Source organism: Mangifera indica, chromosome 17, assembly GCF_011075055.1.
Source record: "Mangifera indica cultivar Alphonso chromosome 17, CATAS_Mindica_2.1, whole genome shotgun sequence".
NCBI classification, from domain to species: Eukaryota; Viridiplantae; Streptophyta; class Magnoliopsida; order Sapindales; family Anacardiaceae; genus Mangifera; species Mangifera indica.
The window spans coordinates 3,537,691-3,565,035 of NC_058153.1; the positions used below are offsets into that span (position 1 = coordinate 3,537,691).

The 27,345-nt window shown below is 32.9% G+C and overlaps 3 protein-coding genes, 1 long non-coding RNA gene and 1 pseudogene across 5 annotated transcripts; 3 read left to right on the top strand and 2 right to left on the bottom strand.

Moving 5' to 3' along the window:
• The first annotated feature begins 200 nt into the window (after positions 1-200).
• LOC123200006 (probable protein arginine N-methyltransferase 1.2) lies at positions 201-4,376 on the top strand. Its single transcript, XM_044615080.1, is given in 10 exon segments — positions 201-449; positions 452-523; positions 669-679; positions 1,331-1,486; positions 1,711-1,774; positions 1,862-2,004; positions 3,039-3,126; positions 3,320-3,442; positions 3,574-3,717; positions 4,008-4,376. Coding segments are annotated over 10 exon segments (1,173 nt in total). The 5' UTR covers positions 201-283; the 3' UTR covers positions 4,214-4,376.
• Positions 4,377-6,022: 1,646 nt separating this feature from the next.
• On the bottom strand, positions 6,023-9,229 carry LOC123200871 (annotated as a pseudogene).
• A 22-nt stretch (positions 9,230-9,251) lies between these two features.
• On the bottom strand, positions 9,252-9,545 carry LOC123200174. The gene is made up of 2 exons (XR_006498512.1): positions 9,452-9,545; positions 9,252-9,376 (listed from the first exon to the last, which is right to left on the bottom strand). It is a non-coding gene; the product is annotated as an uncharacterized LOC123200174 (long non-coding RNA).
• Positions 9,546-11,501: 1,956 nt separating this feature from the next.
• LOC123200872 lies at positions 11,502-13,738 on the top strand. The gene is made up of 5 exons (XM_044616255.1): positions 11,502-11,629; positions 11,850-11,902; positions 12,772-12,941; positions 13,016-13,165; positions 13,327-13,738. Exons 1-5 carry the CDS (start codon positions 11,512-11,514, stop codon positions 13,736-13,738), a joined length of 903 nt encoding a protein of 300 aa, XP_044472190.1. The 5' UTR covers positions 11,502-11,511.
• Positions 13,739-17,686: 3,948 nt separating this feature from the next.
• On the top strand, positions 17,687-21,264 carry LOC123200049 (protein NDL1-like). Of its 2 annotated transcripts, XM_044615136.1 has the most exons (11): positions 17,687-17,871; positions 18,970-19,069; positions 19,219-19,316; positions 19,461-19,549; positions 19,704-19,764; positions 19,848-19,934; positions 20,021-20,098; positions 20,211-20,264; positions 20,355-20,410; positions 20,525-20,660; positions 20,786-21,264. In XM_044615136.1, exons 1-11 carry the CDS (start codon positions 17,812-17,814, stop codon positions 21,005-21,007), a joined length of 1,041 nt encoding a protein of 346 aa, XP_044471071.1. In that variant the 5' UTR covers positions 17,687-17,811; the 3' UTR covers positions 21,008-21,264. The 2 variants fall into 2 exon arrangements, with proteins under 2 accessions (XP_044471071.1, XP_044471072.1); XM_044615137.1 differs by lacking the exon at positions 17,687-17,871 and having other exon boundaries at positions 19,005-19,124.
• The last annotated feature ends 6,081 nt before the right edge of the window (positions 21,265-27,345 follow it).

The following is a 27,345-nucleotide window of genomic DNA, read 5'->3' on the forward strand; positions in this document are numbered from 1 at the left end:
CATATTTTTTATATTATATTAATTGTAAATCTTATAACGGCGGTATAATTATAATAAAATTAAAATTATTTTAATAAATATTTAATTCTATTCAAAAATTAAAACGACGCCGTGACCTGACCAATCTGGGATGCATCGGAGCGCATCATGATTCTGAACTTCCTCCCAACCCAATATTTAAAGCCAAACATTCACACGTCAGAACAAGCTCATCTTCTAAAACCAAACGCCACCCAATGAAACCCTAATAAAAAGTCTCCTTTCTTCTCTAGAACCCTAACTAATGGGTCGTCGCAAGAATAAGAGCAACGACAACCAGAACTCAATGAAGCAGCAGAACAACAGTGTTTGCTTCGAAGACCAAGATGTCGAGACCACTGGGAGCTCCAATCTCAAAGAGTCCGTTACTGCGGTCGATATAACTATCGAAGATGAGAGCATGTGCGACGCTGCCTGTCATTTGTCGACGGTGAAGATGATAAAACCAGCGCCGATTACTACTTCGATTCTTACTCTCACTTTGGTATATTTCTCATTTATTGTTTTTAAGTAAATAGAAATGTTGGAAAATTTTTGTCATAAAATTTTCTTTTGTTTGATTTATGCTTTTTGGGGAACGGTCTCTTGAATGAGCTGCTTTTTGCTTTCTTCATTTGTTGTGTTTGCAGGTATTCATGAAGTAAGTGCGCCGAACTTGGATTCTAAGCTCTGCCATAAACGGTTTTGAAAACGTTATTTGTTTAATATGTTTGCTTCAATTCACTTTTGAATCTTTTCGTTGTACTTATTACGGTATTATAACTTAGATTATATGTGTTATATAATTATTTTTCATATTTTGTTAGATTCTTATTATATTACATTTTAGCAATGTGCTTATGTAAATCAGCCTTAATTCAAATGTTAAAAAAGCGGTTGTGAGCTTTGCCCTAGAAATCATACATGAATTAGCTTTACTGCTTTGTTTAGCTCACAGAAACCACTTCTGTGTTAGTTCGTTTAAGTATTATTTTCTTGCTGCATATTTCTTGGTGTTTTGGACAATTATTTACTTTTTAAATATATTCATAGTTCATGCTAGACCATTTGACATGCTACTAAACTGATATGCGTAGTTCCATTTTCATGTGTCAGAGTATTGTTATACTGATGTGCCCAGGTTTACTTTGCTTTAGTCTTTCTATGTTTAGTAATTGTTTACAAGATGGCAATATATAAAGTCCTATACAAATCTTTGCTTGTTTGACTTCCTCATGGAAGTGAACTTGATTTCTTCTTCTTTTTTTTTAAATGTTAACTAGATATTTCTCTTACCATTCTTGAATTGCAGGAAATGCTAAAGGATGTTGTGAGAACTAAAACATATCAAAATGTTATTTATCAGAATAATTTTCTATTCAAGGACAAAGTAGTTCTTGATGTTGGAGCTGGGACTGGAATTTTGTCCTTGTTTTGTGCAAAAGCAGGGGCTGCCCATGTTTATGCAGTAAGCATTCTTCATTCTTCCTATTAATATCTTTATGTACCAATTTATTACTTTTGTACCTTGATCACTAGTTCCTTTCCTTTCATTTTGATAATATTTTCTATTAAGTTTCCTTTCTCCACCCCGGCCCCCCCAATATATAGCTTACAGTATTAAGTATTTCCCTAGGTTGTCTTGAGTTATTTTATGCATGCTAATTATAGTTTTTACTTTACAATTTCCAGGTTGAGTGCTCCCAAATGGCCAACATGGCAAAACAGATTGTTGAAGCAAATGGATTTTCTGATGGTGTTTGTGTTTTCCCTTAATATGTTCCATTTTTGGTTTTCCAAATTTACCCTTTTGGTTACTCAACTGTAATTTGATCTTTTACAGTTATAACGGTTTTGAAAGGAAAGATTGAGGAAATTGAGCTTCCAGTTGCTAAAGTAGATATAATTATTTCAGAGTGGATGGGATATTTTCTGGTGTTTGAGAATATGCTAAATACAGTCTTATATGCCCGTGATAAATGGCTTGTAAGTTGCACTTGCCTTTCACACTACTTATATTTACATAAATTTTTAGGTGGACCTTCTCTTTGCATGGATAATGAAAATATTTGCTTTTCACGTTGCTTATATTTACATAAATTTTTATGTGGACCTTCTTGGTGCATGGATAATGAAAATATTCTTTCTATCATTTCCTCTTTTATCCAAAATTCATGATGATTTGTAGCCATATCATGCTCCAATTATTTCTATGTTTGCATGTCCTGTTCAGAATTTGTTTATTAATGTTCTGCAAATCAATAAAATTTTAATAGAAATGATTGCACTGTTAAACTGCTTTTCAGGTAGGGCATTAATGGTTAGTGGCCTAAGCTTTAAACCCTAATTCTGTGTTTTTTAACTTTTATTGAGCCAACCTTTGTGTGGATGTTTCATTTTATGCCTCTGTTCCATGTTGCTATTATGGGGATGCAAGCCACTTAATCAAAATCTTTGGTAGTCTAAAATTCACTTATCTTTAACTCTGCTAGCTATCTAGATATTTAGATCTTAGGTGGTAAACATTAGTTTATCAATTGAGAACTTTATTCAGATTTATCAAAATCAATGGCATCACTGGACCTGTGAAGTAAGGACTGTTTGTTTCATCTGGAAAAGAATGTGTTTGATACATGAAGGAAGTTGGAGTATGACTTGCATCAAGATATTATATTTCCTAGATGGATTGGATCTATACATGTGTGGGGTTATATTTAGCTTGGGATGTAGCCTTAGTTTGCTATTTTATATCTATGGAACTTCTACAGGGCTAAGAGTTTTTTGTAATTGCATTCTTGCATCCCCTTCAACATATTATAGTTTGTTGTTTGTGGACTGGAATGCTGAGGCGCAGGATCTGGCAACAATCTATATCATTATTCTAACTTGCTGTTAAGTTATTTTTTGTGCTGTAATTTGGACTTCGTCATATTTTTAATGAATTTATTTATGTAATTAATTGCTACGTTTTAGCCCAACCAAGCAATGCCAATTTCATCTTATACTTTTGTTGATTGCAGGTTGATGATGGAGTTGTACTACCAGATAAAGCTTCTCTCTATTTGACAGCCATTGAGGATGCAGAGTACAAAGATGATAAGATTGAATGTGAGCCTATTCGCCTCTTTCATTGATACAAGTGATATAAAGATCATATGTGACTCTGTAACTTGTATCATTTGCGTGATTGAGGTTTCAACTTGTCTTGAAGTGTGTTTATCATTATGAGTTTTTTTGCTGCAAGCTAAATGATTTCTTCTTACATAAATATTTTCCCTTTGTTGTTTTCTTGCTAGACCAGTTTGGAATAATGTTTACGGCTTTGACATGAGCTGCATCAAGAAGCAAGCCATGATGGAGCCTCTTGTTGATACAGTTGACCAGAATCAAATTGTTACCAACTGCCAGCTACTTAAGGTAATGATAAATATTTGACTACTTATTTATATCTATTTCACAACTGACCTGTATTCTTTCTCTGTTTTTTGAGCCAACCTTCATAGCTGTTAATTTGCGTATGGCTGATGCAAATGAATTCTTTTTCCTGCAGACAATGGATATCTAAGATGGCTCCTGGTGATGCTTCCTTTACAGCTCCTTTTAAGCTTGTGGCACAACGGAATGATTACGTCCATGCACTTGTAGCATATTTTGATGTGTCATTTACCAAATGTCATAAACTGATGGGCTTCTCTACAGGTTTATCTCTTTGTTCTCTCTAACTTTATGTTAACTCATTTAGTGTCTAGATAGAGATGAATGAGTCAAATTATAAGTCCAAGACTTGGAATTCTTACTTTTTGCCCATGCATTTACGAGTGAATTTGACAGTTAGGTTTGATATTTGCCATCTTGACTTGTGGATCACTTTCATGGCAAAAAGCAATTGAATTTCTGTTGACGATGGTTGTTTTCAGTAACCTAGTCAATCTGGGTTGATGTGGCAGGATTTTGATAATGTTCATAACAAACTGAAAACCATAATGCAGGGCCTAAATCACGAGCAACACATTGGAAGCAAACAGTTCTTTATCTGGAAGATATATTGACAATATGCGAAGGCGAGGAGATAACTGGGAGCATGACTGTGGCACAAAACAAGAAGAATCATCGAGATGTTGATATATTGCTAAAATACTCGTTGAATGGCAGGCGTTGTGCAGTCTCCAGGACCCAACATTACAAGATGCGCTGATTGGTTAGTACTTTTTAAAGCAAAACCATCAAACTTTTCTGTAATTCTTAGTTACTCTTCTTGAGAGCTGTGCGAGCTGATTAAAATGTAATGCTTCAAATTTTGACATCTAAACTGACTTCACTTGCTTTTCTAATGTACCCTGTTGTGCTTGTTTCACGAATCATATGCATTTACCGTTACATGATTAAAAATCAGTTCTTAAGATCAGGGCTTGCCATCATCAAAGCCTCCATTTGGTTTTTTATCTCTTGCAGCTATGATGTCTTCCACAAGAAGTCCCCTTTCCTCCATGTTACCTTTGCAGACCACCCCAAATTGGTAGTACATAGCATCACTCTTATGGCGTTTGGTTTAGAGAATATTTTGTTACTAAAATTAGAAAATTCCCTTAAAGATAAATTATCTTGAGGATTATTAAGTATAAATTATTAATATGTTTGATAAAATTTGATAATTGGATAGATATAAATAATTATTGTGTTTAGTTAGGTAATAAAAGAATACAAATATATTATTTTGTTTAAATATCTTTAGTATAATTATTTTAAAATATTTTTTTATGTTATTTGTTATATTAATTGAAAATGAGATTTTTTTAATCCAAAAAATTAATAAATAAATATATAGTTATAATAAAATAAAAGTACTCTTAGTAATTTTTTATTATTTAAGATGAAGGTGATAATCGATTATTTTTATGTTATTTGTTACATTATCATTAATAATAGAATATTATCGGAACTTTTTATTATTTATAAATTAGAGAAAGTAATGTATAATTAAAAAATGAATTATTAGAGTAATCTTTAATGTCCCGAACGCACCCTTAAAGTTCACTAATTTTATTTCCCTCATTAGTTGAAATTTGCTCATAAATGTTAGTTTTAACTGTTTGAGTACAATAAAACTATAAATTTATATTTAATGTGTTATCAAATGATTGAGTGATTTTTAATTATAATAAAATTATATATACACATTATTTGTGAATAATTTAAGTTCTAAAAACTCTTATCCGTGAAGTTTTAAAAACTCAAATACTTTTTTGTTATTAACTTCTAGTAAAATTTTTTGTTAATGTTTAGATAAAAAACCTCATTTAATCATTAAAAAATATAAAAATTATAAATTTCTCTCTCTTAGTTTTTGGAAAACTAATAATTTTCTTATAATTAAGTTTTGAAAAGTTGTATTTTCTCTCAAATTTCTTTAACGATTTTTCAACGAATGGCAGTCTCTCTCTCCCTCTCATCAATGTCTCTCCTTTTAGTGTTTTCTCTCTTTTAACACTTTATCTTGATAGACGATAATGAAAAATTCATTGAATTTGGATGAATTGTATTTCGTCTTTATCTAGACAATAATTAATTATCCAGATCAAGACGATTTTCAAAAGAATCATCTTTGTCTTTGTTTAGACAACGACGAATCATTCAAATGAAAACAATTCGTATAGGTAAAAATTTCATCATCTAAACAAAGATTTTGTTTGATTTAACAAATCCTTTATCGTCGTTCATTGAGAGAGAAAGTTCTCAACACAGAGAGAGAGAGAGAGCGACTGTTGTTTTGCCTAAAATTGCTGGAGAAATTTAAACCTTAAAGGGAAAATGTAAGTTTTTGAAACTTACTCTTAAAGGAGAAATTGTTAGTTTTTAAAACTAAAAGAAAAATGATAATAATTTTTATATTTTTTAATATTACTAATTAAAAACTTTACATATAAGTTTTAAAATAGACTAAACCCCACATGAAATAAGTCTTTTGGCAATTAATATTTAAGAAAAGAAGGCAAACATGGTAGAATTGAGGAAAACAACTTCCAGTATTATCATGAAATTAACAAAGTTGTCAACAGTCAAAACTTTTCTCTAAACTAAAGAAAAACCATAATAATACACCCAAAATGAAATTACCCAGAAAAGCCAATTCTTAGCTTTCCTATAATTCAGCCTTGCCACCTTTTGATTTATCCGCTTTGGTTCTTCTCCACCACTGTCGAATCTGGTTCGAGTACTTGTTGGCATGCCTCTTTAGTACCTCCCTAGCGTTTTTTATTCCATTGCTGATCCTTTTTTCCAGCTGATGTTTTACTTCCTTTCTCTCTCAAAACTTTGCCCTGTTTCAGTTGAATTTGAAATAGTTAGTGAAACAATGAAAATTTTATTGAGAAAAAACTAAATTTATCTGTGATGATAAGAAGTTTTGTTGGTACCAAATTTGAGGGGAAGAAGCATCATCATCTTCATCTTCATCATCATCGGCATCTTCATTGCCAAAATTATTCATGTTCATCAAATCTTCTCTTGAGTACATTTTCATTCCAGGTGCTCCTGGCATGCCCTGAGCATGTTTAAAACACAAAAAATAGACCAGAATTCAGTATAAATTGTACTGACATATATTGAAAACTATCAGTAGGATGTGTACCTCCATGGACTTCATAATCCTTTCCATTTCAGCCTCTTTAGCAGGTTTCGCACAAAAGGTTCTCCTGGTATCCTATCCTGAGACACAGAAACTAGTGACTTGAATTATTTACTTCTCTTATCAAATGTATAAAGCAAAGCATCTCATCAGAGTCATCTATAGTCAAGCACAAGAAATTTCATTGGTCTTGTTGCGAATTTATGGACTCGCCTCAGTACTTTTGATGCTGGTTATTTTAAGGCAAGAGACACGGCACAACTATTAAATAAAAAAAGAAAAGGGTAGACACATATATTTAAAGAAAAATCAGATTAACTATCATCCCAAAGGGAAAAAATTACAAGAATAGATATTCATAGCAATCAAAGACACAATATACTAATTTTTTGCTCACAGCAGTTTAAAGTGAAAAAACAAACAAAAAATACAACATTCAGAATCAATGATGCTGCATTAGAAAAGATTACTTCGGGATGAATGATAAACTATTTACAAAAAACAGCTTGATACTGTAAAGTCTAATGGTTTAAGGTTTTGAAACTAAAGTAGTTAACAAAGTTGTGAAGCAAACTTACCCAAAAAAAAAAGTTCTGACGCGACAAACATTGTCTCAATAAGATTCCCAACGCTAAGTATGTATTCGCCTTTCTCATATTAATAGCTAAACTTTCCCCTATTTCCTAGATTGGTTAACCAGGAGAAACAACACAGTAAAAAGAATAGAAAGCAGATAATTTAGAAATCAGCTAACAAGCCAAATGCAGGGCTTTGAATAAAAATCTTAAGTAGCAGGATGTTAGGCACCCATATACTAACGACAACAGGAAGAAAGGTCAGGCTGAGTGTAGAACTTGGCCTGTTGATGAAGTGGCAAACATCCAAAAGAGGGCACACCTGTAATGTTTAGGAAAGTAATGACAAAGGCAGCAGTGTATAAAAAAAGAGAAGGAAAGAAAAAAGGGAATGCAGGGAGAGGATATTTTCCCGGAAATTTTGAGGGCAGCTTCAGCCAAGTTAGAGACTACCTAGCCTCTTGAAAGCAAAAAATTTCAGGGAGAGATTTGGCCTGTTGAATGGGTGAAAGTGCAAAGTGTTTGTTTGTTTTCTTATGTGCATACAGAGGAGTGAATTGTTATTCTTGTAAAAACATCAGTTTTTGCTTATATTGCAACATCAGTTTTTGCTTCATCTTGTTAATCACTTGTTTTGCTTGAGTTAACAACTGGTTGCTTTGCTGGGCTGTGTGAATTGTTGTGTGTGTGATTTGGGACAAAAAACTTTGTGTTTGGTTGGATTTTGCTAGTACCTATCACAGGGAGTGCCACCAGCAAAGAAAGGTTTTAGTTCATTCTGATGGTGCAAAAATTTAGTTATATTCACAACAAGAAACTAGAACACCCGGTGAACATTGATAGATTATGTAAATATTGTTGCAAAAGCTAAAATGTGCTATGTCAACTCTTGTGAAGAAAAAGAATAAGAAGAAAATAGATAGCCTTCTCACTTCGTCCCATATGTTAGAATAATGAGTGGGAACATATGAAATGAAAAAAGTACACATAAAGACCTAATCAGAATTGATAGATAAAGAAAGCATTTACCTTGGGAACTGGCGGTGGCTTTCTGCTGCTGCATGCTTTAGTAAGGTCTTTACATAGAAAATTCACTAATGATTCAATGTCAGGCTTGGATGTGTAGACATATTCAGCAACGTCAGTATCAGAATACCCTATGACCTACAAAATCCCCAGTATTGATCCGATTATACATACTAGCATTACGGATTCTCCAAAGTTGAAAAAGCTTAAAACAAAGCAATTTTGTAGTGACAACTCTTGCATTGGGACAATCTTACATGGAAATTTTAAGTAGCCATTCAATCCAAAAGCTGGATTTATAAATGATGTTAAACACATATGGTTCAACTTTTGGGCACAAGATACACTCAAATAAAACTTTATGGATCAAGCAACTAGACTAATTAGTAGCAAAAGAATATTGTACAATTGAGCAACTGAATTCACCTCCTGACAAGCCTTCTCGATTGTTTTGCATTCTGAGTTGCATTGCCCCTCAGCATCCTGATCAACCAGCTGAAAATAGATAAAACTTTTAAGTGAGCAGGTCATGTGTTGAACAAGGAAAATGATGTTGGTTTATTACTACTGTAGTTTCAAAAAATAATATAAAATAGAAACACCCATCCATTGAAATCAGACTCTCCCTTATTCTGATCCATGAACATGCCTTCAAAATCAATAAATCCAATAAATCCAACAAGCAATCTAAAATGTAAAAGAAACCAAAATACAAAGTCTCTTACCTCCAACTTACTTCCCTTTTCGACAATATCAATCCGCAAAATCCAATCAGCTTCCTCCTTCTTCAAATTACAAACATTCTCCGTAATCTCAATTATTTGAAACTCCGAAACCTAAAACCCCAGATCAAAATTCATTAACCCGTATCACAATAAAGTTAAGAGACAAAAAGAAGATAAAATTACCTTCTTGGAGAGATCTGGGCCTGCTTCTTTTGTACTTGCTGGTACAACTGGTATGCCAGTTTTTCACATACTGGCATTTGATGAAGGGTATGTCTCTTCTTTTCTGGCCACTGCAACCGGTTTCTTTGCGCAATAAGAGACGGGTATCAATGATGACAACAGAAATATCGTTGCTATAAGAAGCAATACCGCCTGAGTCTTTGCCATCACTCTCACTGTGATCTCTGGAATTTGAAGGACACAAGCGTTTATATACCAAACATTAATAGGAAGAGCTAAAAGGAGACTAATTTCATTACGTGTTTCCCAGGTTCTGATTGGTTGGTGTAGATGCTCCTCAGTTCCGTCCACCTTTTCCAACCAATAGGGAGCAAGACAACACGTATTGGAACTGTGCAAGCAAATAAAAAAAATTAAAAAACAAAACAAAATATGAGATAATTTGGTTTGGCTTAATAATACGATTGGGACGATTTTAAACTGAAATTAAATTGTAAATCGTTTTTTTTTTTTTGTTGTATATAATTATATTTAATAAATTTATATATATATATATATTTTTTGATTTATTTTATTGATTTATATTAAATAATATATAAATAAAAATAAGTGATTTTAATTGGTTTAAATTATAATTCAAATTAAAATTATATTTTTTTGAGTTTGATTTGGCTTAAAATTTAAAATAATTAATTAACAATTTTTTAAATTATTTTATAAATTTGGTAAAAAAACTGGCTCAAGTATGATGATTTTATAAGTTTTCACTGTTAATTTGAAAATCTTATTTATTTATCTATAGATAATTAAAATTAACTGATTCTTATAGTATAACAATTTTCTCTTTAAACCTTAAAAACTAATAATTTTTTCCTCAACCTAATTTTTCAAAAACAATATTCCCTCATAAGGTTTCCAAATTTTCAAATTGGATTTTTTGACGACGATCGATGATTTTTAGGCGACATCTCTTCCTCTTTGACGTCTCCTTCTTTCAACTTTGCGGCGTCTCCTCCTCCTCGACATCATTGTCGATGAGGATGACTCGTCTTTGTTTCTAAACAAGTCGTGTTCATCGATGATGACTCCAAAGAGGAGGAAACGTTGCACAATCAGAAAGAGGAGACATTAGAGAGGAATAGATATCACTTGGAGATTGTCGGTCATTATTGAAAAAATTCAATCTAAAAGTTTAAAAACCTTAGGATTAAAAATATTATTTTTAAAAATTTGGGTTGAAAAAAATTTTATTTTTAGGATTTTAAAGAAAAAATAAAATATAATTTAATTTAATTTTAATATTATAGATAAAATAATAATTTATTTTTAAAATTATTAAATTTAATTATTTATAAATAAGTTAATGGGATTTTTAAAGATAACATAAAGCAACTTTAGGAATCCGCTTGGTTTGGGTGGAAAATTGTCCTTGGCCCAAAAACCTCTCAAATTGTACTAAAATCATGCCTAGAGTCTCGCGAAGCGTGGTGTAATGGTTCTAGAGTCTAGACAGTCCTACGTGTAATGCTTACGCAGCAAAACTGTTACGCTGACTGTACCAAACCCCAAAACCCTAAAATACGTTGTTGACTCTCGATTCAATTCTTCAAAATTTAGGGTTAGTTTTAGTCTGGCGTCTTTTCTCTTTACAGATTCTTCCACTAAATCATCCAAAACCAGCGATTTTCAGCAAACGACATGTCTTGGACTGTTATAGAACCTACAAACCAACAAAAGCACGATCTTTTGATCGGCGAAAACTATAATCTCACGCTAGCCCGATCAATGCAAGACCTTGTAGCTGAGACTCAAAAGGGAACCTCAAATTTTAGTCCTTTCATCAACGTATTCTATCGATTAATGCAAGCAAAGATTGACCCACCTCTGAATCCATCTGGGTCTACACTATTTTGACCGTTCGTAGCCGTAATTTCACAAATGACGAAACTTTGAATCGATTATCTGTCACAAAAGAGATGTTTGAATTGATATCAGTTTGCTCCAGTGCTTGTAGTTCTTTGAAAGGTATCGCATTGCTAGCTCCGGTTGTTTTTGAGTTGCACAAAGTGGTTGTTGAGTCGAAAAGAAGAGACCTGTCTTCAAAGAGAGAGAAGAAACTGATTAGAGAGATCAGGTCATTGGTTAATGTGATTCTTGAGTTTATAAGTGTGTGCTGTAGCCAGAATTTGGAAGAGCAAAGTGATAATTTAATTGTGCCATTTAAAATTTTGGCAAGTTTGTGGATGAGCGAAAATCAGAGTTTAGAGTCTATTTTACCGCTTGTGAGTGCTGAGATTTCGAGGGAGGTTAGTGAAGGAGTGTGTGACGTGAATCACTTGGCTGGGTGGTTATTTTTGAGATGTTTTTGTTAAAATTGTGCTTGAGTTTTGGGATGGGGGCGGGAGCACAGTTGGAGGAAGATTTGAAGAGTTGGGTTGTGGTTTCCATAACTGGGTTTCAAAATGCTTACTTCTTTGGTCAGTGTTAATTTTCTTCTTCTTCTTTTTAAAACCTATAATATTGGAGTATTTGCTATTTGGATGATGATTTTTTATTTTCATAGTTTATAATTTATATGTTAGTGTTGTTGAACAAGCCGTTCAACTAAGTTTCTGAGAAAAATTAACGTCTTGTATCTTTTTAGTGTGAAATTGGATCTATTATGATCTGTGTTCTGATTGATCTTGTGCTGTACAGAGGCCCTTGTGAGAATGCTGTTGGAGCCGACTTTGCCTGTGACTTCTCTATTGGTTAGTTTGTCCAATTTCTTAAATTATTGTTATTAATGTCTCATTTTTAGTCTGCTAGTATGTCCCTGGACTTTGTAATTGTCGTTTCTCTAGCAAGGGATGTGTGTATCTTTGCTACTTGCATGTAATTTTACAAAGGAACAGCCTAGATTGCATTCCAAGATATATAATTTTTTAAGTGTGTCCGTGTGATTTTGGAGAAGTTAAATTTTAATAAATGCCTTTCAATCAGTAACAACATTGGTGCTGGTGATGGAAGTGATGTTAGAAGCCGTGATGTTGGACAATGAAAGAATCTGATGATTGATGTATGGATTCAACATGAAAATAGATGAATTTCTCCAAAAATTTGGAATGAAAATTTGTGTTCATATTATTGTCTGTGCTCATTTGTTTTTCAAAGGATGGATTATGAAACATGATGCTTTTGGACATAATACTGTATTGTGGCTCGGCAGTTTTTCTTGTATGAATTGTTAATATACTATATGATCTGTCAATAAATGGTTAGAAGTTAGTTTCTGGAGATTGTACTCTGCCCTGAAATATCTATATCTTGGGGCCTAATCGCCAAATTGTTTGTTTGTTCTTTCATAGGCTTTTTGAGTATCTAAACTGATAAAGTAATTACTTGTTTGTGATGTATTTACTTAAACCATTGAGCTAACAGAGTGTTTATGAATCCAATATTTCATAGGCTTTTTGAGTATCTGAACTGATAAAGTGATTACTTGTTTGTGATGTATTTACTTAAACCATTGAGGTAACACAGTGTTTATGAATCCAATATTTACCTCATGTGAACCATTTGTATGGAAATAGTTATTTGGTATCTTAAAAATAACAATACCCTTTGGAATATTGCTCAGCAGAGTTCTGAAGATGAAGTATTGCTAAGGAAAGTTCTGTATGATGCTATTATATTAGTGGAGTATTGTTTCCTCAATCCTGAGAGAGCAGTGCATCTTCCAACTGAACAAATGAAAAGACTTGCCATGGCAAGATTGATTGTTACCCAGGAAGCCATAGAGTCTTTAAGGTACGTATATATGAATGTTTTTTCAGTTCATGATTTTGGCAAAGCCCAAGTTTTAACTCGTAAGGATGCTGCAGGGAAAATGGAGATCAGAAAAGAGCTATATCTTATGCAAGTGCCCTCTCTAGTTCCAAATTACCTGCTCAAATTATCAAATGGATCACATCACAGATTGGCATGGATGAAAAGCCTAGTAGATCATTCGGATCTTCACCTAAACTCTATAGGTAAGTTTGCTCTGCCATCCTGCATCCATAGCAGTTCTTCTGCTTCTGTACCTTGTAGGCTGTGACTAACATTTTCTCCAGTATTAAACTCTACTTTGGTTTTATTCTCCAGAGTGGCTGCTGGGTCTTGATAATCAAGGGATAAGAGTATTTGATGATAGAACCTTAAAGACTCGTGCCAAACTAGTTGTTGATAATTCCAAACACGACTATAAGCCTCAGCCATCAAAGATGGAAAGGAAACATGCAGACTCTGATATTCTCTTTTACATTGATAATAAGGGTGAAGTGGAAGACGGTGATGAAGAACAGAAAAAGCTGAACAAATCCATGAGTGCAGCATTTGTAGCTGCTGCTCACTCAATGAAGATGACCAAAAATGGAGTGACAAAACGGAAAGAGAAGGGAATCACTGGCAAGATGAAAAAGATTAAATATCTCAAATTTGACCTCTCGGAGAACTTTGGTTCAACTATAGAGAGGAACTCATCTGTCAGCAATGAAAGCTTGAATAGTGGTAGTGAAGTGGATGAACCAAGTTCTGATGAAGATATGGAAACAGATGAACAATAAATTCATATTGATTAATCATGACGATTGCATTTTCCTTGGCAGCCTGAGATTTTTGTGACTTTCTCAAGCTGCTATCTGATGGATTTTCCAAACAATTTTTGATGAATATGTAAAAGTTGTCTTTTGAGAGAGAAATGGAAACCCCGAAAGGCCACTAGATATGTCAATGGGAAGCTGATAAAATGCTTCAAGTGCAACTTCACATAGACCATACTGTTATATTTTTGTCTAATTTAGAGATAGTACTCAGCTTAAGTTAACTTTCCAAAGCTTCAAATGGCACATAATGCAACCCTGAGGCACTGTTATATCTCATTGTTTGATGAGTCTTATGTTAGACTTGTTTGTTGTACGTGTATTTGATACCTTGATTATTGGAAAAGGAGAATGCCCTGGCATGGGCACCGCAATTTGAGAAAAAAAAAACAAAGTTTTTCTTTTATGGATTGGGAACCCATGTGATTTCTCCAGATAAGTAAATCCCAAAATACAGTAATTAGACTCATAGCCAGTGCACCGGATAAATTAGATATATTTTGTTATGATGTACTGTTAATTAGTCTCAAGTTATTCATATTTTAACTTTTCACATGTGAAAGTTTATACTATTTAAGTATAAACTTTGAAGTATGATTCACAAACAATTCCAATGACCTAAAATCAATGTGACATTGTAAATAATAATTAAGATTTCTTAACTTTGAAACATAATTTACCAACAGTTGAGTGTTTATTATAAGGGGAAAGCAACAGGTTGGTTTAATAAAACCTACTATCAACCACCGAATGTTCCGATCAACAACTCTATTCTTTCGTTGAAACTTTGTCCTTGAGCAAAGAGTAAAAGAACCAACTGGACACTTGGCGAAAAACCCTTTGTACAAAAGATAAGGACCATTTTAATTTTTATGTATAAAATAAAGTATGAAGCTCTTCTCATGGACCTTGGGTGATTTCACAAGACTCCCTTTCATTTACATTTTTTTTTAATAGGTCAAAGGACTATTTTTAACTCAAATTTTAATCTAATTTTAAAAGTATATTCATAGAATTTCAAAAATTTAAATACTTATTCAGAGGTTAACTACTATTAAAATTTTCAGTTAGAATCTCAAAAACATATCCACAATAGTTTAAAAACTCAAACACTCGTCTATGAATTAGACTACTGTTAAAATTTTAAGTTAAAGACAATAATAAAATTGTCATTTTTTATCATTAACTCTAAACCCTAAAAATTTATATGATTTTTCTCAGATTTAAAAAATTAACACTTCACTCTTATTATTAAAGTTTGTTTAAAAGTAACATTCTTTCCCTTTCAAATTTAGGATTTATTTTCTTCCTCTCTTCGATCATCGATGACTACACTTCAACCTTCTCATATCCCAACTCTCTCTAACAAGATTCTTTTGGAATCGACGTGTCTTCGTTGACTCTAGAACAAGCATGCCGAGAAACTAAACTAAAACTTTAATTGGAAAATAATCAATTTTTATAATATATATTGCTTCAAAAGAAATTCAAAGACCATTTTCACATGCAAGGAAACTCTTTAATTAATAAAATTGCCGTGCAAAATATTTATAAATACATTCATGCACTTGGGATCTGCTATATTAATTCCTGCCCATCCATGTGAGACGGTTTCCTATCAATTTCCATACTGGGATTTTATATTTCCAGTATTTTATTTTTTATCTCAGATGAATTGAGACATTAAATAAATAGATAAAAATTAACCATTTTTATTATAATGATTGAAGTAAAACTTGTAAATCATTATTATTCAAATCATATGATTACTGTTTGATTAAAAATAAGGAAACATATAAGAAGAAGGAGGGGGGGGGGGGGGGGGGGGGGGGGGGGGGGGTGGGGGGGGGGGTGGATATCCATATCAAAGTTGGTAGCCAAAAGTGACAATTTAATTATTAATTATTGGGTATTTTATTTATTTATAAACTCTGCTAATTATTTAATTAAAAAATATGACGGGATGCTGATTACAATTAAGAATGGAAATTTGTTTAAAAATAATTGTCCAAATACAGATGAATGAAGAGGATGCACGAACACATGATTAAGACGGCCGCATGATTAATGAATTGAGTCAAATGAACGGCACGCAAACTACACCGAATGTGACTTCTACGCCCGTCCAATCAACGTTGCACACGTCACTATCAATTCGCTATTTATTTTATTTCAATTTTCAAGTAATTCATCTTTTCAAAAATAGGACAAATGACAATTTTTGCGCCGAAAGTTTAGTTTAAAAGCTCTTTTTCACTCTTGACTATTATAAATAATATTTTCTTATTTAAATTTAACCGCTATTTAAAAAATTAATAATTAAGAGTTAAATAGTTATTTATTTATTTTATTAATTTTAAAAATAAAAATATAATAATTTTTTTCATACATAAAAGTTTTAAATGTTACAGTTTAACATTTAAAAATTTTGTTATATTTTGTTTCATTTTTTAAGGGTATGGTTATCATTTTTAAAACTGTCTAACATAAACTAATATTTTAAAATTTTTTATAAAACCTTCAAACTATTTTCAAATTTTCAACGACCCCTTAAAAATTTTTATAAAGGCTCTCAATATTTTAAAAAATTATAATTTATTTATAATATATGATTATACAATAAAGACATCTTTATCTATAAGAATGATATAATAAATGAAAAAGGAAATAAGAGATTTTTTATATAATTTGGATATTTGAAATATTATTTTAATTTTTGATTATATGATAATTTTGAAAAATAAAATTATAAGGATAAAATAATAATTTTACTTCTTAATATTGTTGTTTTATTTACCTAGTTGAATTTTAGGTGAAAAAAATTATTTATGTCAATTAAGGGTTGGAAACGTGATTCACTCCTCATAAATTAATATTAAAAATTATGCATAATTTCTTTAGGCCAAAAAGACTTATTTCCACCTAAGGTATAATGAAATCTCAAACTCATACTCTCTAATTTTTAAAAACTTAAACACCCATCTATCACCTAATATTTGTTAAAATTAAGAGTAAAACTGTTATTTTATCAATAATATTAAAAAAATTATAATTTTGTCTCATTTCTTTCTTAAATTTTGAAAACTAATAACTTTATATACCCAAACATTTTTCAATTTTGAAAAGCAACTATTCTCCAAACAGCCCCCCCCCCCCCAAACACCTAGGTTTTTTCCTTCTTCTCGCTCCAGTTACCATTCTGTCTCCGAGAACTTTCTCTTCCCACCCTCATTGTTGGAATTATTTGGCCAATTGCCTTAGAAGCCTATGCAATGAAGAAACTTTTCGTCAAATGGCCTCCCACAATAGTTTTCTAAACGATTTCAACAATAAGGATGGGAAGAGGGAGTGTTAGTTACAGAATGGTTACTACAAAGCGGAGGAAAAAAAAAACTTAGATGTGGAGATAAATAATTATTTTTCAAAACTGAAAATATTTAAACAAATATAAAGTTGTTAATTTTAAAAATTTGGAAAGCGAAATAAGATAAAATTATAATTTTTTAAATATTACTAGTAAAATAATGATTTTAATTTTAATGAAATTTGAATAATAAATAAATATTTAAATATTTAAAAATTAAAATATATAAATTGACTAGTAAGTCCTTATTAGTTCAAAGTAAACAAAGTGTAGAATGGTCATACGGGCCGAACCTGCCGTTGATGACTTCATTAATGAGGCCCGAAATGCTACCGTTGCAAGGATAAACGGCGTTAGGTGGAAGAATCAGAAGTCATAATGACAAGAATGTAAAAAAACTAACGGCAACGAGACGACAAGTTGAAGTTAAAACCGGTTTGTTTAGGAAAAGTCATAAAAAGCGTCGGTGGAGGTTAATTTTGCTGTTAAGAGGAAAAACTCCAAAGAGAGAGAAAATCTCTTGTAAAGAATCGCTTGGTATATAATCCACTAAAGGCTTCATGGGCAGAGGGAGGGAGAGAGAAGAAAAACCCAAAAAAAGACGAGTGAGAGAGATAAAGTTAGGCCATTGTGGGAGGCCTTTCACACACCAGACAAACAAAGAGCCGCGGCCATGGGAGAGTCGAATGAATTTGTTTCAGTTAACATGGAGAAGATCTGTCTTGGTGGCAAGGTAAGCTATTTTTCTTTTTTTAAATTTATTTTTCTTCTGAAACTGTTTCCTTTATTAGCGATTTAATATTGTGTGATTAAGCAGTCCTCTTCGTTTTGTTTCTGGAATATTAAAAGTCATACAAATTCTTCTTCTTTTCATTGATTCAGGTTTTTCTGGATTTAATTTTGCGGATTTTGTATGTTTTCCAATTGTTATTATCAGATCCTTACATTCGTTCTTTTATTCAGATAGAAATGTTTATGTTAGTTGTAATCTATCTTTTTCTTCTTTTGAAGTTTCTTCGTATGTCATCTTCTGAATTTTGTGACATTGTTGTTTACTATGAATAGTTTTTGCTGCTGCATCTTGCTTTTAGGCCTTTTTCTTCATTTAGAGTCTTGTTTTGATAATTTGATGGTCTTTTGTTATCCTCTTGTTTCTATATTGAGCATATTCTTTCCTTGTTGTATCATGTTATTAGCGGCGGAAGGCTCTGGATCTTAAGTAAATCCATTTCTTTGGTTTATTCAACGTGTTTTGCAGTCCTTGGAAGGAAACTTTGCCATGCGTCTTATTTCTGTTTTATTATATTATCATTTCTAGCTGTTACTTATCTTTCGTTCGTTTCTTTATTGGTTATATCAGATAAAGTCAATGTTTTCTTTTAATGCCAGAGATTCCATGCTTTCCTTTTAAACTGACATCCTTTTTAAAGAAGACAATCATTGATATCAAGAACCACTTATTATTTGTTTCATAAAACTTTTTGCAAATTTATGTTAATATGATGTATGGAATTAGTTTGGGTTTGCCCAAAAGGGGAAGTGCACATTGGAAGCTGTTTTGGGGAATAATTTTATCTGGATAAACTTGGAAGCTGTTTTGGGCAATAATTTTATCTGGATAAACTTGTGGCTCTCCTTTCTTTAGAGGATGTATACAAGACAAATGATTGGTCTTTGTTTGTAAAAGCTATTCTTGCTGAACAAATGGTCAAGTGATTAGAAATACAATGGTAGTTGATCTGTTTGAAACTTATCTTTACTTATGTTTATCTCATTTTTCTTCTTTATTTTTCTGTAGTCAGTTAGTTATTTGTTTTCTGTAATTTTTCAGGAGTACAATGTTCAAACTGGCCGTGGTTCAGTGTCTGTTATAATCTATGGAGACCAAGACAAGCCAGCTTTAATCACTTATCCTGATTTAGCTCTAAATCGTAAGGGCAATGGAGTTAGACGCTGTGGCCTTGTTATACTCTAGATTTGATTGAAGTTAAATCAATACATAGAAGCTTTTCTCAACTACTGTATTTAGGTTTGCTGACTTATAGCGTTTTTTAATTTGTGCGTTTTTGTTCTTTATCAGATATGTCTTGTTTTCAAGGCTTGTTTTTTTGGCCTGAAGCGGCTTCCATGTTGCTACACAACTTCTGCATATACCATATTTGTCCTCCTGGGCATGAGGTCTGTAAATTATTTCACTTGAGTGCAATTTCCTGGAACTTTTTCATTCTTTACTAGATTATTTTGGACACCAGATTACTTCCCGTTGTTGAACTCTATTATTCACAGAGTTTCCTTTCTGGCTCTTTATAAGAGTTCTTGCAGTTAGGAGCAGCTCCAATCTGTCCAGATGATCCTGCACCTTCTGTTGATGACTTAGCTGATCAGATCCTTGAGGTTCTCAACTATTTTGGGTATAAAACAGATTATTCTTGTGCTGCTTGTGTTATTGGTTGTAGTGGTTACAAAATAGGGCACTGGACTCATTTAGGATTGAATGCTTCTTGCTAAGATATTCCCATGTGAGATTTTGTCTTAGTTTCTGATGTATTGAATTTATTATTTCAGACTTGGCTCAGTAATGTGCATGGGTGTGACTGCTGGTGCTTACATTCTTACTTTATTTGCTGTAAGTTTCTTTGATTAATAATGCAAGAAATCTCCGCTGAATGGTTTCCCTGCTGTTATATTCATTGAAGCATTGCATTGCAGATGAAATATAGGGAACGTGTTCTTGGTTTGATACTTGTATCTCCTCTATGCAAGGCACCCTCTTGGTCAGAATGGCTTTATAATAAGGTTCATTGTTCAGACCCTTTTGGTTATTCTTCCTTACGTATGTTTATTTATTTTCCATTGTTGAAAGGATCCCTTGTGTTGTGCAGGTGATGGCAAATTTACTATATTTCTATGGCATGTGTGGATTGGTTAATGAGTTCTTGCTTCAGCGGTACTTCAGCAAGGTATTATAGATCTCTTTTCCTAGCTTTTTATTTATATTTTCTTGGCTCGTATATTCTTGTCTATGAGGTTGAATGAGTGGTGAAAATTTTGTATTGTTGTAAATTATAACAGGAAGTCCGCGGTACAGCTGAAGTTCCAGAGTCAGATATAGTTTCAAGCAGAAGAGTCAGTGCCTGTGTCTTCTCTATATATATATTTATATGTTTTCCTTTAATGGTGACATTTTAATATCTTTAGACTTTTTTGTTTCTTCAGTTGTTGGATGAGAGGCAGAGCACAAATGTTTTGCAGTATCTTCAAGCCATCAATAGGTACACCCTGTTGACATCACATTCTTATTGGTATCTCTTGTACTGTTGTAGTTCTCTATTCCATAATTTTAAGTTAGGTTTCTTAATATCAAATTCTGTTTAACAAACCTGCAGGAGACCAGACATCACTGATGGCCTAAAGAAGCTTAAATGTCGAACTCTCATTTTCGTTGGGGATAGCTCCCCTTTTCATTCAGAGGCTCTCCACATGATTGCGAAATTGGATAAAAGATATAGTGCATTAGTTGAGGTATGTAGCTAATGAAATTAGAGGGTTCATAAATAGTTAATGAAATATGTGTTTGAGAAATCTGTGATAGTTGCATGGAACAATTAAGAAAGTTGAAAATGAATGATAGTTGGTAATGTTTGAAGGTCCAGGCTTGTGGATCAATGGTGACAGAAGAGCAACCACATGCAATGTTGATACCAATGGAATACTTTTTGATGGGTTATGGGATGTATAGACCTTGCCAGTTTACTGACAGTCCAAAGAGTCCACTGAGTCCGTCTTGCATCTCCCCAGAGCTTCTCTCTCCGGAAAGTATGGGTTTGAAGTTAAAGCCAATCAAGACTCGAGTTTCGATGTCAATGTAGACAAACCATTTTGATTGACATTGTGCTTTGAAAGCTTTTTGTAAATTTTGTTTTCTTTCTTTTGATTCTTTTGTTGATTAATTGAGTAGGTTAGGGGGAGGTGGGAGGACTTATAGGATAGTGGGAGGAAGAGTATAAATGTGTTAGGCAGATGTCTTTATAATGTATTAATTCATTTGTAGTCACTGATAAAATAGTCATTGTGTTGTTTGTACATTATTTAAAAAGAAAAGAAAGGATACAGTCTCTTATTCTCCTGTTTTGTTCTACCCATTTTCATCATCTTTCGCAATTAGATTTGGTGGTGCCGGGAACTCGTATTTACTGGTTGCCTCGCCTGTTACCCATCTCCAGTCTTTCACATACAATGACGTTCCAGAGCATATTTGTAATTTTGACTTTAACAGGACTTGAATAGATGACAATAGCGACAATTGGGTGGTGGTGACGGGATGACGTTCAATCTCCTCATACTTGCAGTATGTAGAAATGAAAGGATAAACTCGAGGGCTGCGAGGAGGAGCCTTAAAAATAGAATAAATTAAGACAAAGCACGACTGCAAGCCAAATATAAAATGTGACACAAGAATAGACAGGTGGCATTCAATGAACTCATAAAGAACTAGACTGTAGTGGCTCCACTAGAAATCTTATTGTTTCTCCATAAGAACACAGCAGCAGCGGAACATGGAAATAAAGCCGGGGTTATAAACTTGCAAACCATCCATAATTAAACCCTTACGTGATTAACATTCAAACAACTGAGCCTTACGCATAAGATGGAGAATCTCTGCCAAGTGTCGTAGTGTCTGAATTAATTAAACGATCCAAGATGGGCTTTATTATCCATTGAACTAACCGTTGAAATACAACTTAAAGGGTAAAGGTGTCATTTCATCAAGTTACAGTGCAAAATCGTCATTTGGCGTAAAAGCGCAGTAAATGAAGACTGTGACGTTATATATACGCCGGTCCTTTCTCAATTCAACAGAGCCGTTTTTTGCTTCTTCCCCTTCTTCTATTTTCAAAATCAGAGACTCTTCCCTTCAACGGTAAAATATCATGTCTTCTCCTCTCTCCGTAATGGCCAAGAAGAGACAAGAAAGAGAGACGATTACGTTGTTGGATGGAATAATAGACGCCATCCCTGTCTTTGCAAAGGAGCTCGTCGCCGGTGGCTTCGCCAAGTTCGCCCCTCTTGAGCGCTTCAAGATTCTGTTTCAGGTTCTCTTTTCTGTTTCAGTCCTTATAAATCTTTTGGATATTTCATGGTTTTGTGGGATTTTTCTTGTTTTTTTTGTCTCTTTCAGTTGGTGTTTCTTGTTCTTTATATTTATAGTTGTCTTGGATTCTATATTTATTTTATATGCTTGGACGATATTTGCTTGATATATTATGATGGAGACATGGTTGAGGACTTTTAGTTTTAAGTTTGAGTTCTTTTGCAATATATATTATTGTGTTGAAATTTAACGGTCTTTGTTCTAATGTTTAGGAAGATGAATTTCAACAATGTCAAAGTTCCCAATGTGCCAGGCGGTGGTGCACTGTCTGCCTTAATAAAGGTGGGAGTTATTGGTGGGCTTGGCATATATGCTGCTGCAAATAGTCTCCACAATGTTAAGGGAGGGCATCGAGCCATTATGTTCAATCGCTTGGTTGCTCTGAAAGACAAGGTCAGCAGTACCTTGTAATTTGTCCAACTTTTTTCTTTATTTATAGCACATACATTTTTTCTTTTGTTTGATCATACCTGTTCTCAGCCCCTTTGAGAATTAACAAATTATTTTAACCAAAGTTTTGGTGGGATTAGAATATGCCCTTTCTTGTCTTGGTTTAACATGTACTAGTAGCCCGATAATTATGATTGCTGAACTTAGCCGAAGATTTTTCCTCTTGCTATCTTTGAATTTATTGTGGCTTTCATAACATTATGAGATATTCTTTTCCCCTGTATTTTCGGCTTTGTAATTTATATACAATTACAGCGGACTTGTTGTGCAAGTAGGTTTATCCTGAGGGAACAGATTGTATGATTCCATGGTTTGAGAGGACTGTCATCTATGATGTACGTGCATGACCTCATCTAGTGGAGAGTACTTCTGGCAGCCATGATCTCCAGATGGTAAATGATTTACATGTTTGAAATTGCTTCATTCTGTTCTTTGGCTGATAAGATATTCTCGGTTGAAAAGATATTTGTAGATGATGTGCATGAAGCTGTCTGGCATAATTATGAAACTCATCTAAACCACTATTTTTATTTTGGTTATTCTATTCTTGAAAATAACCTTTGTGGAAAATGCTTATATGCTACAAATTCTATGAACTTTTTTATTACAAACTTTTTTATTTTAAACAATTTAGACAATGACCAATTGATCATGGAACACTATTCTAAGAATGTTTAATTGGAGTAGTTATTGTTCTAGTCTATACTCATATCACCCTATTTTGGTATATTTTTATTGGAGGCCTCTTCTTTGGAGGCAGCTTTCTATCTCTCGTGCCGCTTCCATCCACTTAAAAGAGTTCATTCAAAGTTATTATCCTGAAGCATTTAATACTTAGTTCCACACATTCATTCTTCTTTTGGAATTGCTGCTAGCAGCATGTTCTGCAGTATAGTTTTCCTTGTAAGTAATTTATATGGATTACAAGATTTAGTTTCTTGTTACTATTTATCTCCTAAGAATTATGAGTATGTCTTCATTTATCTAATTTGTGTGTTGGAAACAGTTTTAACTGAGCCTAGAAAATGGGCCCATTTTATCTACAAGGGATTTGTTGATATGAAAATATATTAGCAAAACTCACAAAACCCACAAAATCTAGATCGTTGATGTTTATTGTTCCTTTTTTTTTTTTTTTTCAATTTAATTACCATTATTATGACAATACATTTGGTTAAACCCATGTGTGTGTATTTGTATATATCTATAGATATTGAAAATTCAAATTCTTTATTAAAAATATTTTATTTTTATTCATTTGTTAATTTCTCGATTAACATTTGCACATACTGATTGGTCAAATGACAATATTTCTATTTAGTATATTGGATATGTAATTTTAATTTTATTTTTAATTTTATCAATCAGAATATGATTATATTTCTAGGTTATATGATATGATGGAAGGGCTTATATTAAGTGAAGGTACATAACTTCTTTGAATGTCCCTTTGATTGACTACCACAAAAACTATAATAATAGTTAGCTCACTAGCTGATAGAGATGTCACTGCGACATCAATATACTCTATCACATTTTATAACCCAAAAACATAAATTATATTTTAATTGATAAAATAAAATATAAAATTAAAATCACATACTAATTTTAATTGTCAATATATATCGTCATTTGTACATACTGATTGGTCAAATGACAATATTTCTATATAGTATATATTAGATATGTAATTTTAATTTTATTTTTAATTTTATCAATCAGAACATGAGTATATTTTTGGGCTTGCATTCATTGACAATAAGTGAAGGTGCATAGCTTCTTCGAATGTCCCACTGATTGACTACTACAAAAACTATAGTAGTGACTAGCTCAAAAATTTAATGTGATAGAAATGCCACAATGACATCAATATACGACTTCCATCATATTATGTAACCTAAAAATATAACAATATTTTAATTGATTAAAAAAAAAATTAAAATCACGTATCTAATATAAAAGACAGATATCTTGTCATTTGGCCAATCAATATATGCAAATAATAGTTAATATATATCAGTATGCGCAAATTACAATTGAGAAGCTAACAAATAAATAAAAATAAAAACATTTTAATAAAGGATTTGAATTTTAAATATATATATATACAAACACGAACTCATATCATGTATGCTTTCGATTTGGACTCCTAATGTTCTCACTTTTGCAATAAATGTACATGCTGAAGTCTCAAACATTCAGTTTTATGCTTGTCATTTCCAAAATTTTAATATTGACAAGGCAAAGGCTGCTTGACAGTAAACATCATTTATGAATGTGTAATCTATTAGGAAGTAGTAGATTATCCCTAAGCTAGCAAAATGAAAATTAATTACTGATTTAATTATTGAATATTTAGGCCAAATAAGTGGATATTGAAGAAGAATGACATCTATTTAAGCCAAATCAGATAACTGAAGGAGAAGTCAAATAAGATAGCAAGATATAGACATCAATTTAGGCTAAACAAATAGACTCCAATTGAGGCAAAATTGATTGGCAAAAATTAAGGAGAATGGAAGGGTACGTGAAAATTGAAACAGAAGAAGAAGACTATAAAAGGAGGAAAGAACAAGAATTAAAACATCAAGGAAATACAGGGCACCTTTAGCCTTGGGGAAGGAGAATGGTAAGCACTAGGATGGACCAGTTAGAAAGAGATGTAATTGGGAGATTAAGGAAGGTAGAAATAAAAATGCAAATATTAAGAGAGGGGTTATTAGAAGTAAATGACCTACTCGCTTTGCAACCAATGAAGAAAAAGTGGGAAAGAACCAATGGAACAATTGAGACTCTAGAAGAAGCTGGAGGATCAGATAGCCACCAAGAAGAACTGGGGCATTTGATGGAAATATGGGATAACCAAGATGTGATGGACATCAATGGACAAACTTCAACCACCATTCATAACAATTGGAGCTTCTATAGAGGAGACAGAATGTATATTTTTGGCTAAGAGATATTTCTCTGTAAATCGAACCAATAATGAAGAAAGGGGGTGTGAGCCCTCACTGAATGTATAGATGGTTTGACGTTGACGTGGCTGCAATGAATAGAGGCCAGACATCCGATAGTGGAATAAAGGAGGTTCAAAGAGGCAATATTAAATCAAACCAATAATGAAGAAAGAGGGTGTTAGCCCCCACTGAATGTGTTATTGTGTTGAAATTTAACGGTCTTTGTTCTAATGTTTAGGAAGATGAATTTCAACAATGTCAAAGTTCCCAATGTGCTTGGTGGTGGTGCACTGTCTGCCTTAATTAAGGTGGGAGTTATTGGTGGGCTTGGCATATATGCTGCTTCTAATAGTCTCTACAAGGTTGAGGGAGGGAAGCGAGCCATGTAATTTGTTCAATTGCTTGGTTGGTGTGAAAGACAAGGTTAGCAGTACCTTGTAATTTGTTCTACTTTTTTCTTTATTTATAGCACATACATGTTTTCTTTTGTTTGATCATACCTGTTCTCAGACCCATTATGTTCAATTGCTTGGTTGGTGTGAAAGACAAGGTTAGCAGTACCTTGTAATTTGTTCTACCTTTTTCTTTATTTATAGCACATACATGTAATTTGTTCTACCTGTTCTCAGACCCTTTGAGAATGAACAAATTATTTTAACCAAAGTCTTAGTGGGATTAGAATATGACCCTTCTTGTCTTGGTTTAACACGTACTAGTAGCTTGATAATATGGTCGCTTAACTTAACCGAAGATTTATTGTGGCTTTCATAACATTATGAGATATTTTTTTCCCCTGTATTTTCTGCACTGTAATTTATATACAATTACAGTGTACTTGTTATGCATGTAGGTTTATCCTGAGGGAACAGATTTTATGATTCCATGGTTTGAGAAGCCTGTCATCTATGATGTCCTAGCACAAACTCATCTAGTGGAAGTACTTCTGGTAGCCATGATCTCCAAATGGTAAATTATTTTTATGTTTGAAACTGCTTCATTCTGTTCTTTGGCTGATAAGATATTCTGTTCTTTCATAACATCAGGGTTTATTGGAGACCTCTTGTTTGTAGGTAGCTTTCTGTATCTCCTGCCCCTTCCATCCACTTAAAAGAGTTCAATTAAAGTTATTATCCTGAAGCATTTAATACTTAGTTCTACAGTATTCATTCTTCTTTTGGAATTGTTGCTAGCAGCATGTTCTGGCAGTATAGTTTTTCTTGTTAAGTACTAAAATTCTTCTTGATATATATGTTACCCCTCCCTATTAGTTAGATCTTGGCAATAAGCCCTAATATAATTAGCTCTTTGAATACTTAATAGTACCAAAATTCTATATCCCTCCCTCTTGCAATTATATATATATGAGGCTTGTTGGATGGAATAATAGACGTCCTCCGTATCTTTGCAAATGAGCTCGTTGCTGATGGCATTGTTGGTGACTTTGCCAAGTCCGTTGTTGCCTTTGTTGAGCGTGTCAAGATTTTTGTTTCGGGTTAGGTGCATTTTCTTTTTCCTCTTTTAGTCTTTTTGATTCTTTTGTATAGTTCTTTCAATTTTGGTTTTGTGGGATCTTTCCTTTTGATTTTTTTGTTGTCAATGGTTGAGATTTGAGAATACTGTATTTCAGTTGATTCTTTTTTCTTGGAAT

Excerpts from the sequence above, each read along its gene's own strand:
- LOC123200049 (XM_044615136.1), top strand. The coding sequence starts at position 17,812 with ATGGGAGAGTCGAATGAATTTGTTTCAGTTAACATGGAGAAGATCTGT. Across the intron at positions 19,550-19,703 it reads GAGGTTCTCAACTATTTTGG|ACTTGGCTCAGTAATGTGCA; the intron begins GTATAAAACAGA and ends TTATTATTTCAG. Across the intron at positions 20,661-20,785 it reads GATATAGTGCATTAGTTGAG|GTCCAGGCTTGTGGATCAAT; the intron begins GTATGTAGCTAA and ends TAATGTTTGAAG.
- LOC123200872 (XM_044616255.1), top strand. The coding sequence starts at position 11,512 with ATGTTTTTGTTAAAATTGTGCTTGAGTTTTGGGATGGGGGCGGGAGCA. Across the intron at positions 11,630-11,849 it reads TCAAAATGCTTACTTCTTTG|AGGCCCTTGTGAGAATGCTG; the intron begins GTCAGTGTTAAT and ends TGTGCTGTACAG. Across the intron at positions 12,942-13,015 it reads GAAGCCATAGAGTCTTTAAG|GGAAAATGGAGATCAGAAAA; the intron begins GTACGTATATAT and ends AGGATGCTGCAG.